Here is a 17993-nt window from a genome sequence, read left to right on the forward strand (position 1 = left end):
CTTTGCACTCCCACCATCTTGATGATAATTATTGCTTAATGCATGACCTGATTTAACAAATGTGCACTGGTTTCCTCCCAATGTCGGACAATCTGCCAGGTCCTAAGACAATGTTGGGGGCATAATGAAAATACTAAGGCAACTGGGTGTTTGCAGAAATGTCTCTCTACACAAATGAATGTGAATCTCCATCTAAGGAAGTAATATCAGGAAAGGTTTTATACAGGTGCTTTGCCTCTAAGCTCAAAGACATAAAACTATGTCTTTCGGGCTCAAATGAGATAAGAATCTACACTCTCCTTCTTCCTTTACCTGAAGTTAGAGCAGAAGAAGAAATGGGCACAGCACTTCAAACCTCTGACAATTCCAAATGGGTGAAAAGTCTGATTATGTCAGGGCACACATTAAAGTGCTGTAGCTCCAAGTGAAACTCAGAAAAACCCTCTCTCCTCCATCCTATAGAGAGGCTGCCTGAAGGAGTGTAAAAGTACTAAAACCGGACAGGTGAGACTGGGGAACATTTTGTTGGCTGAGTCTGTCTAGTAGGCTGCAGAACTATTTCTAAAATTGATGGGGGCCTCTGGAGGACAGGCTGAGTATGACCTGGGGCTTAAAATCTGCTTTGTAATGACAGAGAATCAATTTATCATAGACTTTCATTTCCAGGCTAAAATGAATTAAAAGATTTGATTGTGAGCGAGAACAAACCTTGTTGGCCAAATTCCACCATAAATGTGACTGATTTTCTCAAGAAGAGTCAAACAGTAATTACTGTTGACTCGCCTGGCCAGGGATTACCCACTTATGAAGGCCAAGGTAAGGACTGGGGTCTTTCTTCTGAGATCTTCGGAAAGCCCAGTCTTGTGTCCCGCCCCTTCGAGTTTCTCTGCCTCAATCAGTTAGGTCTCCTCTCTGCCCTTCAGATGCCATGGTCTGTCCACAAACACAAGCTTTCTCTCTGCAACTCAACCACGTGGGAACCTCCAGCTGCAAGAGCTTTCTTTCTGCTCATTTTACGCCATGGCCCTCCTGCCATGTGGGCCTTTTCTGTGACACCATGGTCCTTGTACCACATGGCCTTTGTACATGCTGTTAATGAGAGAGAGCTGGAAGTCCATGGAGGCCAAGGTGAACAGACTTTGCAGGGCAGAGTACTGGAGAGAGAGTTGCACAGAGACAGAGGAGCCCTCGTGATTATTCTGTTGATCAGCACATGCATGTGAGGAAACTACCCAAGGCTGGAGAAAGAACCACACACAAGGATTTAGAGAGGACAATACCCTAAGCTCTAAAGGGCCAGGCCTCCCAGTAGGAGGCCAGAAACAGTGCCTTTTCCCAAATAGCCAGAAAAGAAAACATCACGATTCACCAGGCATCAGGTAGGACACTGAGGAAAGTATTGCCTCAGTAGTGAGGAAGAATATTAACCCTGGAGTAAACTACATCAGTGCTGCTTAATAAAGCTCAAAAGCAAGATGATCATGGACACATCAAACTGTTTCCAAGTAAGTTAACCACATCCTGGAACAAAGTTCCAAAATATTAACAGGAATACAAAAATATCCAGGAAAAAATTCACCATGTCTAGCAATCCAATATAAAATTACCAAGCTTGCAAAGAGGGAGGAAAATGTAACTCATATTGAGGAGAATACTCAGTTAATAGGAATTGACTCAAAATTGGCACAGATGATGTCATTAGTAGACAAGGACAATGAAACAGATACAACTATATTCCATATATTTAATAAGCTAGAGAGAAAATTGAATATGTTAAATAGAAGCATGGAAGATAGTTTTTAAAACCTAACTCATGCATCTAAAGATGAAAACTACAATGTGTGAGAAAAAATACTGGAGAGGATTAATAAAACCGTAAACATTGCAGAGGAAAATATCAGTAAGTTTGAAGACACAGCAATAAAAACTACCCAAAATAAAACACAGATTTAAAAGTCTGGAAAAAGAAGTGAACAATTAGAGCATCGGTGATCCATGGCTTCTTACATATAATTCCAATGTTTTTAACAGATAATTTGCTTCTTACTTGATCTGCTGTATCATACTGTACTTGCAGGCAAGGGTTCTTCTGTGAGCCATCAGAGGGCACTCTGCTCCCAAAGTAGGAGGCACTGGCGAAGGCTGAGTTCTGGTAACTAGTCACCACCATAATTGAGAAAAATTCCGGCTTACAGCAGAAAAACGTGTCCAGAACTGTTAAGAATTCTGGCTTACAGCAAAAAAGAAAAAAAAAAAGACACGGGCATTTGTGGCATCTCCAGCAGGCCTTTTCAAATAAGGAAAACAGCATTTAGAATCTGTGAGGTTCTCTGATGGGGAAACCTCCTCCAGCATGGACCTCCTGGGGCTATTGTGTGGTGGGGGCCTCCAGAGAACAGGACTGGGGAGTTGCTCAAGGAAGGTGGCAAGGCCACCTGCACATTTTCCGAATATCAGCCACCTGCATCCCTCTGTCCTCATTCTTACCACATCCTCATTCTACTGGTAATATTTCCTAAATGATTTCCCTGACCTGGAGTCACTTTTCTTATTTAAATAAGCGTACTCCAAAAAGGAAGCTCTGTATCACTACCATCAATAAGGAACCATTTTTGTAACACCTTTCGAACATAAATAAACATCTTTCTAGAATGTAAGCTTTATGCTTATAATCATACAGGCAGAGATTTTTGACAGTTTTGTTATCTTTTCTACACCCTGTGCCTAGAAAAATGACTGTTACATAGTAAGCACTCAATAAATACTGATTGTATCAGTATGAAAATATTCGTCTACTTACTACCTAAAATAATCTTGAATATCATAACTGGCAAACACTGGGCAGCATAAAAGACTAGAATACTTTGTGGATTTTGGGATTTGAGGCATGTGAATACAACTTGTCATGTGGCCTTTCTCAGTGGGGGTGGCTGCTGTCCACCCTCATGTTGTCCCCAGCTTTTTTTAGCCATCCACTCAAGATGTAACACTCACACACATACCTGAGGCCCTTTCAGTGTGTTAGTTTCAACCTGGACTGCCTTTGGGTTCTAGGATGGGCAAAAGTTTTCAAATGCCACTTCACACCCATTAGGACAGCTATTATAAAACAGACAACACAGAAGATAACCATTGTTGTCTTTTGACCATTGTTATCCTTTGATAGAAGGTAAGTGTTGAGGATGTGGCGAAATTGGAAAGCCTGAGCACTACTGGTTAACAATGTAATATGGTGCAGTTGCTATAGAAAACAATACAGTGGTTCCATAAAAAGCTAAACATAGTATAGAATAACCATTGAATCCAACAATTTTATTACTAGGTCCCTACAAAAAGGATTGAAAGCAGGAACTCAAACAGATATTTGTATGACAATGTTCACAGCAGCATTAATCACAATAGCCAAAAGGTAGAAACAACCCAAATATCCATTAATTGATGGATGAATAAACAAAATGTGGTATATGTCTATAGTGGAAGATTATTCAGCTTTAAAAAGGAAGCAAATTCTGACACATGCCACAACCTGAATGAAGTTTTAAAGCATGATGCTGAAAAGCCAGAAACAAAAAGACAAATACTGCATGATTCCACAAATGGTAGATCCTCCCATTCTATAAAACCTTATATGAGGTACCTACAATAGGCAAATTCATAGAGACAGAAAATAGAATCAAAGTTCCCAGGGCCTGAGGGGAATAGGGAGTGTCTGCTTAATTAATGAGTGAAGAATTTGTGTTTGTGCTGAAGAAAAAGCTCTGGAAATGGATGGTGGTGATGGCCACACAATACTGTGAATGTGCTCAATTTAGCTCCACTGAAATGAGTGGCTAAAAATGGTTAAAATGGTAAGATTTATGTTACGTATATTTTACCACAATTAAAGAAAGAAGTTCTCTTCTGATTAATTGGAAGAGCCTTGCTGTCACTTGTGTCTTTAAGGGTTCTGGGTTGGGTGGAGCAAGTGTCAGCGTCTAAAGGGAGGGGCAGTGGTGAAATTCCTGCCACCCAGCCATCCTCCCTGTGGGCTAGCTTGGGTGCATTTACTATCAGATGTGGAGCATAGCTTTTGCATCATCATTACAAACTGGAAAGGGCCTTTTGACCATTTGGGTCAACCCCTAATTCTACAGGTGAGGAAAATTAGTCCAGACAGAGCATGACTGGCCCCGGGTGGTGCAGTGTGCTAGTGAAGCAGCTGCAGTGCCCAGCTCCACCCAGGGTTCTGCCCTCTACTCTGGGGCTCAGGACCACAGAAGCCTAGGCCTGGCCAGACATTCTCAGTAGGGAGGCAGCAGGCTGGTGACAGGGTGTGGGCTGAGCTAGAGAGTACACAGCCAGCTACTGGGGGCTCTAGAATATCAAAGCCAAGAGGGAATGCAGCCTATTTTTACCATGTCTTTTGTCTTCCAAAAGAAGCCATACATCCTTTAAAAAGAAAATGTACTCTATCACGTTTTAAGCATTGGCTACTAATTCAAAAATTCCTAAAATACCGTGACAGCCAGACAAAAAATGTCTATGGGCTGTTTGACCCACAGTCTGCCTGTTTTTTATTTCTGTCATACATAACAAAAATTTCTTTTTCTCCCTTTCAAGTTTTAAGTGGGTAAGAGAAGTCTTGGGAAGTTCATTTTTAGAATTTCATTCCAAAAACAAAAGCTCTGGCTCAGCTGTCCCTTTCAAGGTCTTCAGAACACAGTCCACCTTCCCGGGTCTCCGTGCTTGAACCACTATTTGTAGACCCAAATCCCTCCATTCACTAAAACCTGCTCAAATCCCTCTCCTCTGTGAAGCCATCCTCAGCCCACCGGGATCTCCCCCCAGGCTTTCTAAGCCTGTACTGTACTTTCCTAGTTGGGCAATAAATCTCTTCCTCCAGGTGAGAGCTCTCCTGCTTTCATGTCAATCAGTCATTTACCTCCAGTGTAGTCATTTGGTTGCTCATCTTCCTTCCTTGTTTTCCAAGCCTCTACTCCAAGAGGCAGATAAAATGAAGAAGAGATCTGGATTTCAGACCCTGACTGCCCTGTTCTTTGATTAACCTCGCCCCCGCTGCCAGGATGCCTGAGCTCCTTGCTGACTTCTCGGCTGACTCTGAGGATGCATTTCTCCAGTGGCGAAGATGGTGAGGAGTCCTGGGGCAGACCCTGAGGCTTCTCTAACTCGGACAGTGGGCCAAACCCGGAAGGCCTGGGCGGCTCAGGTTCCACGGAGCATCTCTGTCCCAAGCTGCAGCTCCCAGTCTCCTAGAATTCTCCGTGTTCCCCCTGGATTTCGGTTCTCACCCTGACCACAGCGGGTCCTGGAGAAACTGCCCCAGCCACAGCCCTCTCTTCCTGTATGTCACACTTCCCGGCATCTCGGTTATGACCGATTCGACCCGTTATGCACACCTGACTCAAAGGGAGCCTGTCTATTGGCTGAAGAGTAACCAATGACCATGTGGCTTAGATTAGGCTGGTCAGCTAGACCTATCACATTTTCTGTTTCAGAAAATACCAATGGGGAGTCAGTGATTTTTAGGCAAAGCCGAGCAAGACTGTGGGGCTCTTGACAGTCAGGGAGTGGGTGATGCTGGCTGACTCTTTTGAGGCGTGGTTGCAGGATGCCCAGATGCGCTGTTTTCAGCCCTTGGGTTTCATGAGATCTTCGTCCCTCGCCCCCTTTAAGTTTGAGGGGTGTCTAGAGGAGCTTTGATTAAAGCACCCTCTCCACCCATTTGCTCATCCTGTCTGAGGTGCTGTTTGGCTTCCCGCTTGGGGCCCAGGCACCCATGACAGCTGAGCACTGGCAGGACTGACATGATCGTTTTCCCTCCCCGGAGGGCTTGGGCTGCTCTTGATCATGTGTTGATATCAAGTCCCATCTCCCAGGCACTGCCCAAACCCAGCCCCAGAGAGTTCTGCTAAATAATCAAAGGAAGGGGAGTCTGGGTAATGCTGGTCAAACCATGAAGTCGTGGAGAAACTGGTGAGCCGTGAACCTGATGTGCAGTCTAACACTGACTACCAGAGGCCGGTCACTGAGTCCCCCAATCCACGGAAGCCACCTCTGGCTGGGGACCTGTTCCCATCCAATCAGACATCACTGTGCCCCTCTCCTTCCCTCTGGCACCTTCCTCAATGCTCCTCTCCAGCTATGTCCCCCTGGACATGGGCTAATAGTCTTCCGAGTTTGCCCCGGTACCGCGGGCTCCTTTCCCATTCCCTTGTGATCTCCTGGGTAATGTGGGGAGAAAGCGCCAGGCCTACACCTCGGGCTTCTGCAAAGTTGTCACCAATCAGGAACACAGACCAGTCCATCCTCTGGCTTTCTCTCCCCACACACCCACCACCAGAGACAGGTTTCATCATTCCCACTCCCCTCACCTCAAGCTTCATCCCAGCACCTGCCCCATCCTGATATCTGTAGGCTCAGGGAAGTTCTGTCGGGGATTCCCTCTTCTCAGCAAGATCTACCTGACTCCCCGGGGTGGACTTTGGTTCCCAAGAGGTAATAAACAGAGAAGTCACTATAACTCCTTGTGAGAAGGGACAAGAAGTTTTGTTCTTCTCTGAGTCCTCAGTGCCAAGAACAGTACTTGGCACACAGTAGGGGCTCATAAATACAATGACCATATAATTTATCCTTCAAACCAGAAAATTTTAAGAGGAAAAGGGTGTGCTATCATAATTATGCAGGGACAAGAGGCATAAACTGGAACTGTCCCAGTCAAACCAGGATGAATGGTCACCCTATCAATTATGTCTGCTGAATAACTGAGTGAACACAGCTAATGACCCATTCCTGAACAGGGCTCAGTGCCCTGCTGAGCAAAAGCCCCCTCTTGTCAGCTTCAAATGGCACCTTGCAGTCTACCAGGATTCAGTGAGTCGGTCTGTAGGGAGAAGAGAGTGAAAAGGAGACAAAACATCTTTCTTTTTATGTGTGTGTGATGGTTTGCTGCATCTATCGCCCCATCATCTACATTAGGTATTTCTTCTAATGCCACCCCTCCCCAAACGCCCCACATCCTGCTATTCCTCCCCTAGCTCCCCCACCTTCCAGGCCCTGGTATATGATGTTCCCCTCCCTGTGTCCATGTATTCTCATTGCTCAACACCCACTTATCAGTGAGAACATGAGGCATCGGTCTTTGAAAAGTAGCGTGCACCCATGGACCTTTTCTTCCCTTGCATCAGTGCAATTTGCCCTGTAACTGTGCTGTTGCACACTGTCCCACTGGGACAGGACACAATTTCCACCCCTTGAGGCATAGATGTGACATGCTTTAGACACAGACTGAAAAGAGTCTTGGAAAGTGCTTGCACACTTGGGTTCTCTTCCTCTTGTGGCTCTGTGGCATCATGAGAAGCACATGCCCACGTGAGCCCTAGGGTCCCAGGAGGAGGATGAGGGATGTGAGGGGCAGAGCCCAGCCTCGGTCAGCCAAACTAGCCAGTGTGTAGATCTGTATAGTTTTAAGCCTCTGGGTTTGAGAATGGCTTGTTATGCTGAATTTTTGGCAATACAAACTATTATCCACCCCCACCTCCTGCCACCACCACCCCTAGGTTCTAATCCTAAAAAGGCGAAGAATCTCCTTTCCTGTGCATCTTGGGAGCATCATACTTCTCCATGGAGTCCTGTATCTCCCAAAATCCTCTTCCCAGAGGGACTAGAAGGAAGGGAGAAGGGTTGTCATGGCCTCCCCGCTCTTTAGCAGGCTGAAGACACTGAAGCAGCTGGAACAGATGACCTGTTAATTCCCTTCAAGGCAAAAGGCCTATGCTTCCTGGAGGAGGCAAAAGGAGAGAACAGGTCCAGAGCCTGAAAGTTGCAAAGGCCTCCTCAGCCAGGGCTCCCTCCCTTCCCTTGGGTGCCCTCAGATGAAGAAGCCAAGAGAGACTGACTTCCTGAGAGACTGAGCCATAAGGTGTAGACAGAAGCTCCAAGATGGAAAAAAGAAGGATATTTCTTTAGTGGTTTAGGACATTGCCTTTCCTTCAGCATGATGGCAAGGAGAATACATCCCTTATGTGGTCCTGTGCCGGGATGCTTAGGGAGCCAGCTGTACAGTGGCTGGAGAGAAGCAGGTACTGAGCCAAACTGAGCCAGTTCAGAGGCAGCACCCCTCCTCCACAACCTCCAGAAGGGACCCAGAATCCCCGCTGGAATCTCTGCATCTGCATTAAACCTGTTTGTCCCCTTAAGAAAAACTGTAAGCTCTATTCTTCCACTTGGTTACACCTGTGTTTTAAAATAGTTTATAATATTTGAGTGAAGAAAATCAGATTTCATCATCTTGTTTCCTCCTGTTTTTATTGAAGATATACAGTATTTCAGCTGCACTGTGAACAAAGCGGGCTTTGATGAGCTTCTCTGAATGAGCCACCAATGACAACATCGTTTCTCTTGAAAAATGCATTGTGAATTCTACGCAACAGTCATAAACATGGTCTATTAGTATCTTACCCATTACCACGTGGCGCCTTTCCATGTTTCCAAGGCTATATATTTCTAGTGGCAATCTGCATTTCGATAAGACCTAAATAACCCAGAATTTTCCCAAGGCATCTTTTACTAACATGAAGCATTATTTATTTAACTTGAAAAGAACAGGGAAAAAATGTTAACATTTTCCTAGGCATTTCTTTCCCATGGTTCAATATAATCCAATCCCAGATGCGCAAAAATTTCTTCTTCACTTTCTGCTTTGAGGAACATCCTCTGAAAATATAACAAGAAATACGTGCATTAGGTATTTTCCATAAGCACCATGGTGTGGACACAGTGGAAGTGTTACTTATAAAACTGCCTTGTCAGAATGAATTATAGTCCGAACATAATTCCCTGCTTCCGAGTATAAAAAGTCATTTTAACTGACTTTCCAAAATATGGTACTAAATGAATTAAGGTAAAATCATAACAGCTTTAATGCATTCAGCAAAAGCCATTTGGATATTTTTCCTATGGGCTGTAGTTCTGAACCACAGCTGTTTATTATAACAACCTGATGGAGTTTAAAAAATAAACATTGAAGCTTGAGTCATATGCCAGTCCAGTGAAATCAGAAGCTCAGGAGAGGTCTTACTTATTTGAAAGCACTGGGTAATTCTAACATGCAGTCATAATTACATACTGCTGATAATTATAGGGTACTTGTATGTGTTGGGTTTTCCTCTAGCTTTCTATGCTTGCCTCTAGCCCCAGCAGGATCCCACCCTATGATCTCTTTAGGACCCAGCAGCTCTTTTCCTCCATCCCTTCTTGTACAAAGCACAGTGCTAGGCACATAGAAGTTACTGGCTTACATTGAACTATTTAGTATGTTAATTTGCAAGTGTTCCTTCATTGTACTATGTGAATCTGCCTTCACCTACATGCTCAGCATCCAAGGCTTTCCTGCCAGCATCCACAGCTCCCTCTTTTGTGAGCAGCACCTGGATTTTTCTTTCTTTCTTTCTTTCTTTTTTTTAGACAGAGTCTTGCTCTTTCTCCCAGGCTACAGTGCAATGGTGCGGTCTTGGCTCACTGCAACCTCCGCCTCCCGGGTTCAAGTGATTCTCTTGCCTCTTTTTGTATTTTTAGTAGAGATGGGGTTTCACCATGTTGGCCAGGCTGGTCTTGAACACCTGACCTTGTGATCTGCCCACCTCAGTCTCCCAAAATGCTGGGATTACAGGAGTGAGCCACCACGCCCAGCACACGTGGACTTTTCTATGGCAAACCACTCCACTTGACTCTCAGTCCAGGAGGGTTATGTGGAGCTGCTCCCAATTCCAAGAAGAAGCACATGACCCAAGTCTGGCCAATCAGAGCCACAGTAATGGGTTCAGGGATAGGCACATGACTCAGGCCGGGCCAAGGAATATCAGTTAGGATTCTTGGGGTAATTATTAGGAAAGAGGCTCTTAACCGGGCATGGTGGCTCAGGCCTATAATCCCAGCATTTTGGGAGGCTGAGTTGGGTTGATCACTTGAGGTCGGGAGTTTGAGACCAGCCTTGAACAACAAAAAGAAACTCCGTCTCTACTAAAAAAAAAAAATACAAAACTAGCCAGTGGTGGCACATGCCTGTAATCTCAGCTACTCAGGAGGCTGAGGCAGGAGAATGGCTAGAATCCGGGAGATAAAGGTTGCGGTGAGCTGAGATCATGTCATTGCACTCCAGTCTGGGCAACAAGAGCGAAACTCCATCTGAAAAAAAAAAAGGAAAAAGAAAAAAGAGAGAAGAAAAGAAAGGAAAGAGGCTCTTGTCTGTTGGAGTAACTGTAATAGTGGGACTAATGGGAAAACCTGCCTGAGAATAAAGCCAAAGCTGAGGGAAGCCTGCCTGAGCACCCATATGCAGCCACCCCTCAACCCTTGGATACTGCAGTATATAATCCAAGTTCCTTTTTTTTATGCCACTTTAGATTTGATTTCTGACCTTTGTAACTGAGACAACTCTGAGTACACCTCATTTAGACTACAAGCTCCTAGAGGGAAAGGATCATTACTTTCTTTTTTTTCTGACACAGAGTCTCACTCTGTTGCCCAGGCTGGAGTGTAGTGATGTGATCTTGGCTCACTGCAGCCTCCACCTCCCAGATTCAAGCAATTCTCCTGCTTCAGCCTCCCGAGTAGCTGGGATTATTGGCACGAGCCACCACACCTGGTTATTTTTTGTATTTTTCATAGAGGCAGGGTTTCACCATGTTGGCCAGGCTGATCTTGAACTCCTAACCTCAAGTGTCCCCCCTGCCTCACCTCCCAAAGTGCTGGGATTACAGACGTGAGCGACTGCGCCCTGCCAGTACCATTACTTCTAGTTATTTTGAGTCTTCTTCCCCCCGGAGCCTATTTTGGTGTCCTTGATCACTGTAAAAAGAGTAGCCCTTTAGAACGTGTGTATTTAACAGCTGGATATTTAACTCTTTATAACTTCTACAGTAATCTATCATTTTGCTGAGGCATGAATTGGATAGTGATGGCAGTAAGACTAGCACACCAAATGAATGACATAGCTGGTGAATGAGACTAGCTGGCTGCTCATTCATGTCTCAGGGCAGCTCTGTTGCTCTCTTTCTTGCAGGAGACTGTCATTAATGGCCTGCGTGGCCACTCAAAATGCCACTGCCCCCTGCGTTTGAGGGGTACACAAGTAGTATTTGTGATTTCTGAGGATTCCTGGTTACTTTGGAGTTACTCATTGCCAACACCAAGGATATACCAAACCCAGTTAATGTTCACTGCTGGACTGGTTCTGGAAGCCCAATTAGCTCATCATCTTTCAGCCAAAAGTTCTCGAAGTGCATTCTGGGCCAGGTGGAAACTGTGACTCTGTGGAAATCTTTCCTGCTGTCCTCAACTATGATCAACTGGAAGTGGAACACGCGTAACAAAGGAAATCATACCTGGATACTAATATCAGTTCATGAAAAGAGCTCAGGGGGCCAGCCTTGGGGATGAGGATCAAAGTAGCCCATTTTAGGAGAGAACTGTACCTTGGTCTTGTCATATAAAGCATGGTTATCCAGAATCATCTTCCGCTCATGTGTGGCATAGCGCCGGAGGTCTCTCTCAAACTGCTGGACAGGAGATAGTTAAAATAAATTATCATCACGCCTAGAATGTCTTCAGTATTAGGTGCCTACATCCCTGTAGTGAAATATATAACTCCACTAAACATTCTCAAAGTGATTTTCCTCCCCCAGGGCCAAGCTCTCTGGTGACAGAGGTCCGTGTTCCCATAAGCACACTAGAATGTAAGCTCTGTGAGGGCAGGAACCTGGTTTGTTCTGTCCACAACCATATTCCCTCAAATAGTGCCTCACGTGAGAAGATGTATAGCAAATGTTTCACTGAATGAATAAATGAATAGCGTGAGCATTGTGCCAGAATAATGCTTGGTCCAGAGTAAATGCTGGATAAATAATAGTTTGGTGGGTTTAAATGATTTGGAATATTATTATTGTAAAAGAGAATGGAGGAGTCAGAGAACCCATTCCAGCCTGGATTTTGTCCCTACCTGGCTGTGCATCTCCTGTCAAGTCATCCAGATTCCCTGAATCTTGATTGAGTGAATGAAAGGATGGAGGAAGGACATAACTAAGGCTCCCTCTGGCTTTAACATCCTTTCATACTGAGATGCCATGAAACTCATGGTCTAAGTCACCTGCTCCTGGATGACATCTCCCACAGTCAGGAATGGGCTCTGAGACTAAAGGGAGCCACACATGAAGCCTAAGACAGAGGACAGGGACACCTTGGGAAAGGAGGGCAATGAATTGTCGTGGAGGCTGCTTTTCCTGAGAGAAACACAATCTAGAAATTTTGTCCTCTTCTTGAGGGACTAGGGAGCAAGCCTGGGATACTGGCGCCCTCTAGTGGTAAGGAACAATTTCCTATTTTAGGAAAGCTAACCCCGGGCTGGGTGAGAAGATGGACTTTGCAATTAGAAGTCCTTTATTTGTTTTAAGTCACCCAGTGGCCGGGCGTGGTGGCTCACACCTGTAATCCAAGCACTTTGGAGGCCAAGGCGGGCAGATCACCTGAGGTTGGGAGTTCAAGACCAGCCTGACCAACATGGTGAAAACCCATCTTAAAAATAAATAAATAAATAAATAAAATAAAGTCACCCAGCTAAAAAATGAAAATTGGTTCTACCAGTGCCTTGCAGAATCAATAGCAACAATTTCTGACAACTCTGAGAAAAGAGACTAGAATGTGCTGAAAACATGTCCATCTTAAAAATAAAATGGGCAAAGGTCAACCACTTCAGCCAGTGATGCTTAACTGGCATGACCTTGCATGACCAAGGACTTCTTTCTGGAACTTTCCCCTTTCTCAATCGACTCTGTGTTCCCAAAGATTTATGTGTATCAGATAAAATGCATTTATTGTTTCTTTTCTTCCTCCTTTTTTAAGAATGATAGAAGCATTTAGTTGTCAGTCAACATTTTTTATTAGAGTAAGAAATCCCAGTGCTAAGTTGTGCTGAAATAATTCCAGTCCAAAGCAAAGACACCTGACATTTAACCCAAATCTGAGAACAATTAATCTGTGTTGTGTCATTCATCTGTATAAAACCCTCTACGAACTCATTTCACTCAAAGCAATGGCCAGCTACCTGGGGAAGCAGGAGAAACAGGGTGAGGCGTTTAGTTTGGAGGGTGGAACACGTGTGAATGGGACTCAAATCACAGGTGTCCTCTGCTGTGAATGGCAGGAGGTGGGAGCTACTGCTTATCTAGTACTGGCGACATGCTGGCTTGGTGCTGAGGCTTTGAGAACATCATCTCACCTAATGTCTCTGCAACCCAGGGAAGTAGCTAAGGTCATCGTCCTCATTTTCCTGATGGGAAAATGGAGTTTTACAGGATAGAGGGAACCTGTCCAAGATCACCCAACAGTAAGAAGCAGAGCAGCAGCTTGCAACCAGGTCTGGGATGAACCCAACTTGTGCTCTTTTAAAAAAATGTTATAGCTTGATTTTATTTTTAATTAACATATAATAATTGTAAGTGTTTGGGGGTTACAATATGATATTCTGATACATGTATATACATTGCAGAATGATAAAATCAGACTAATTAGCATGTCCATCCCTTCAAACATCTACCCTTTCTTTGTGGAAAGAACATTACAAATCCTCTCGTTTTGCTTCTTTGAAATGTACATTATTATTAACTATAGTCACTATGCTGTGCGATAGAACAAAGCTTATTCCACCTCTCTGACCAGAACTTTGTACTTGTTGACCCTTTTCCCTGCCCATTTTCTGCCCTCACCTCCTAACCTCTGCTAACCACCACTTTACATTCTATTCTCTACTTCTGTGAATTTGACTTTTTTAGATTCCACATGTACAGAAATGAGATCATACAGTATTTGTCTCTCAGTGTCTGACTTACTCCACTTAACATAATGTCCTCTAGGTTTGACCACATTGTCTCAAATGACAGAATGTCCTGTTTTCAAAGGGCTGTGTCATACTCCACTGTGCATATATGCCACATTTTAAAACTCCATTCATCTGTTGGGGATGCTTAGATTGTTTTTATATAATATCTAGGCTATTGTGTATCATGCTGCAATGAACACGGGAGTACAGACCTCTCTTTGACACGCTGAGTTCATTTCCTCTGGATATATACCCAGAAGTAGGATTGCTGGATCATACGGTGGCCCTATTTTTAGTTTTTTGAGGAACTTCCACACTATTTTCCAAAATGTGTAATTTACAACACCACCAACAGTATAAGAGGGTTCCCTTTCCTCCACAGCCTCACCAACACTTGCTGTCTTTCAGGTTTTTGATAATAGCCAATCCGACAGATGTAAGGTAACATCTCATTGTGGTTTTAATTTGCATTTCTCTAATGATTACAGATGTTGAGCAAGATGGCAATATCTACTTGCCATTTGTACGTCTCCTTTCGAGAAATGTCTATTCAAATCCTTTGCCCATTTTAAAATAGGGTTATTTGTTTTCTTGTTATTGGGCCTTTTGGTTTCTGTGTATATCCTGAGTAACGGCCCCTTATCTGATGTACGATACGCAGGTATTTTTTCCCAATCTGTGAGCTGCCTCTTCACTTCATTGTTTCCTTTTTCAACCCCCTTGCCAGTTTCTGTACTTCAGTGGTTCTCCCACTTGAGCTGCATCAGAAACACCTGGAGGCCTTTTCCAAACACAAATTTCTCGGCTGAAATCCCCAGAGATTCTGATTTGATTCCATAGGTTTGGAGTAAGGTGAAGAATTTCCATGTCTAACCTGTTTCCGGGTAAGGCTGCTGCTGCTGGTGTTGGGGACCACACACTGGGAATAACTGTTCTAAATTAATCTGTAAACTTGACCATGTGTGGACAGGATGCCTTGATTTAGAGGTTGCTAGGTACTGCCCCCTCCCCTGTCACCCGGCCCCTGCTGCCATCATCTCTCCCCTGGGCCTAGGTAGACTCGACCTACATCTTTTGGAAAGCTAACATCATCCCATGTTGCACTTACCCGGGAGCCAGTCCATCCCAACAGGGCGAAGGCACGACGCTCGTAGGGGCACATGACTAAATCCACACGGATGGCCTTCCAGGTCTTTCCCTCCTGCCAGCTGGGCTGGTCACTGTCCAGTCTTTGACGAGGCAATTTGAAAATCAGAAAGCACTTTTGAAAATGATCCAAAGCATCAACCTTCCTGCTCGGCAACCTGAGCTTTTCAAACGTTGACTCCACAAGATCATAATATAAAAGTAATCCCTGAAAACAAATAGAATAGCATTAGGAAAAGGCCCTGACGAAGAGGATCAATGATTTTACACTGGATTCTTAATGAAATCTTTACAGATTTGAGTAGAACATGGACATCTGTTTGGCCTTGTATTACAGGCCCAGCTGCAAACACTGGGAGAAAAAAACAAGGAAGTGGTTCCATTAACCTCCCTCTGCAGAAAAGGAATTTAGCAATGAGAGAGGCTGAGGCAAAGCCACTTAGTGGCAAGACTGCAAAAACATCTCTCTCTCCACTTCTGAGCCTCCCTCAGTCCTTTAAAAACAAACCAACCATAAACAAAAAGCCATGCTGGAGGAATTTCAGACCAGCCTGGTGACATAATGAGACCTCATCTTTCCATAAAATCTAAAAATTAGCCAGGGATGATGGCACACGTCTGCAATCCCAGCTACTCAGGAGGCTGAGGTGAGAGGATCCCTGAGCCTGGGAGGTTGAGGCTGCAGTGAGCTATAATCACACCACTGCACTCTAGCCTGGGATACAGTGCAAGACCCTGTCTCAAAAATAAATAACTAATGAAATAAAAATTCGTATAGTTTCCAGAGGGGCAGCTTTGAGTTAATGTCTGCTATAGTTTGGATGTTTGTCCCCCTAAGCCTCACGTAGCAATTTGATCCCAAATGTTCGAGGTGGGGCCTAATGGGAGGTCTTTGGGTCACAGGCGACGATCTCCCATGAATGACCTGGTGCCGTCCTCATCCTCATGGCAATGAGTGAGTTCTTACTTTGTTAGCTCCCATGAGAGCTGGGGGTTACAAAGAGCTTAGCCCCTCCCCACTCTCTCTTGCTTTCTTTCTCCTCCTGTGACCTCTGCACCTGCCAGTTCTCCTTGCCTTCTGCTATGAGTGTAAGCCCCCTGAGGCCTCACCAGAAGCAAATGAATGGTGTCATGCTTCTTACACAGCCTGCAGAACTATGGGCCAAGTAAATCTTTTTTCTTTATTAAATACCTAGCCTCAGATACTCCTTTATAGCAATGTAAATGGATGAAGACAGTGTCAAATACTGATGACCAGGTTTAACCGGTCCAAAGTGTTGTGGCTGGAGGCTGAGTAACTTTAGGGCAGGATGACTTGCTATTTCTAGGTAGCACTTGGGAATCTCTTTCTCATAAAAGTGTTACTCTGCCTGCCTTGGGGAAAGTGGGATAAAGTTAACCACATACGTTTCATCTAAAGTTGTCTATTCAGAAAGTTGACAAGTGATTCTAAGCTGTGCCCATCGAGTTGCCATTCTTGGTGGGAGTTCCTGATGGCACAGGGCAAATGTGGGGAAGAGAAAGAGAAATGTGCTATTAACCGCTTAATCTGGCAACAAAAACAGCGAATAACCCTCAAATCATGTCATCATAGCTGCTGGGATGTGATTTGTTACCATGTACTCTTTAGGTTAGATGTTTAAAAGCTTTATCATCAGAAGCATTTGGAAGATTTGCTAAAGCACAGTTTTCAGGGCTCTGTCCCCAGAGTGATGCAGTAGGGGGCAGGGAGGGCATTTTCCAGCAGGTTCCCAGGTGATGCTGATGTTCCTGGGTCAGGGACCACACTCTGGGCATCATTGGCAAATTGATTATTGTTAGGAATCACGCTTGTTTCTTCTACAAACCTGCAAAATACATTATTTCAATTCAAAAAGATACTTTTTATTTTGTTGACCTCAAAAGAGGGAACTGTTCACCCTCCAATGCCTTGAAGAACAAACACCATTTGGAGGGGGAAGCACCAATGATAGGAAGAACCTCTGGAGGAGGAGTAGATGTTGCCGTAGTTAACCTCCAATGACCAGCTCAGGAAAGCACAAGTCTACTTTTTAAGGAAACTTGCTAAAACTATCACAGTATAGCAACCTTTTGCGTAAATTTCAATGATGTAAATTTGAAAAGGGAGATATAAAAAATATGAACAAGTGTCACATTAAAGCCAAATTTGTAATATCACAGCTTCCCTTAGAAAAAAAAAAAGCCCACAAAGCTGGATTCCTAATAGTAAGCTGCTTGTGCTACTGCCACATGGTGATGACACTTGGTGGGTAATAGAGAAATGGGCCATTCTTTATTGGGTTTTGTCTTGAATTTTGCAAGGTGTTTGGGAATGCATACTTGAACACAATGCTCCTGTCTCCATGTTCAGAAGGTTGTCTGCAGGAGGGCACAGTTGTCAAACGTGCACACAACCCCTGACGCCACCTCTAGATCTCCAGCCCTGGTTATCTGCTGGGCAGCCCTCTGCACTCTGGCTTCCCCATCAATACCCACTGGTTGAATGAATATTTACATCAACACGTTCTTTTATTTTTCCTACCAGACACTGAGAAACTCCTGACTAGGAGGAAGAATTTCCCTGCTCCTCCGTCCCTGCCATCCTCCCCAGAGTGCAGAGCGGCCAGTACTCAGGAAGAGAACTGTAAGGCAGGAGGGAGACGCACTCAGCTTGATCTACCACAGGAAAAAGGCTCCATCTGAATTTAGTCTCAGGCGCCTTCTGAGGAGGGTTTCGAGGCTTAGTGTGAGGCTCTCTAGCCAGGATCCCTTTCCTGCCCTTTGCTTCCAATTCCCTCCAACTCCTTCTGGGACAACTCGGCACCCAGTATTCAAACTCAAGTCAGTTTCTTAAAGTGAATACATTCTTTACCCTTTAATGTCTGTCAATACAGTCCACCTCCCAGCAGTTCCATGACCTAGAGATGTGGCCACATAGAACAGAGAGGGTCCTGTACCCAGGGTCTCACCCACCAGG

General features: G+C 44.5%; 1 protein-coding gene across 2 annotated transcripts in view; it reads right to left on the reverse strand.

Moving 5' to 3' along the window:
- Positions 1-8287: 8287 nt before the first annotated feature.
- Positions 8288-17993, reverse strand: part of DNTT (DNA nucleotidylexotransferase) — a 43580-nt gene continuing 33874 nt past the window's right edge. The window contains exons 9-11 of one of the 2 annotated variants that reach the window (XM_012439620.2): positions 14979-15224; positions 11472-11552; positions 8288-8712 (exon numbers count right to left, since the gene is read on the reverse strand). In XM_012439620.2, the coding sequence (XP_012295043.2) occupies positions 8626-8712; positions 11472-11552; positions 14979-15224 (414 nt within the window). In that variant the 3' untranslated portion in view covers positions 8288-8625. Of the gene's footprint in view, positions 8713-11471; positions 11556-14978; positions 15225-17993 lie in introns of both variants that reach the window. The other variant, XM_012439619.3, reaches the window with a different exon arrangement.

Source organism: Aotus nancymaae, unplaced genomic scaffold, assembly GCF_030222135.1.
Source record: "Aotus nancymaae isolate 86718 unplaced genomic scaffold, 86718_ANA_hifiasm-v0.15.2.pri h1tg000010l, whole genome shotgun sequence".
Taxonomy (NCBI): domain Eukaryota; kingdom Metazoa; phylum Chordata; class Mammalia; order Primates; family Aotidae; genus Aotus; species Aotus nancymaae.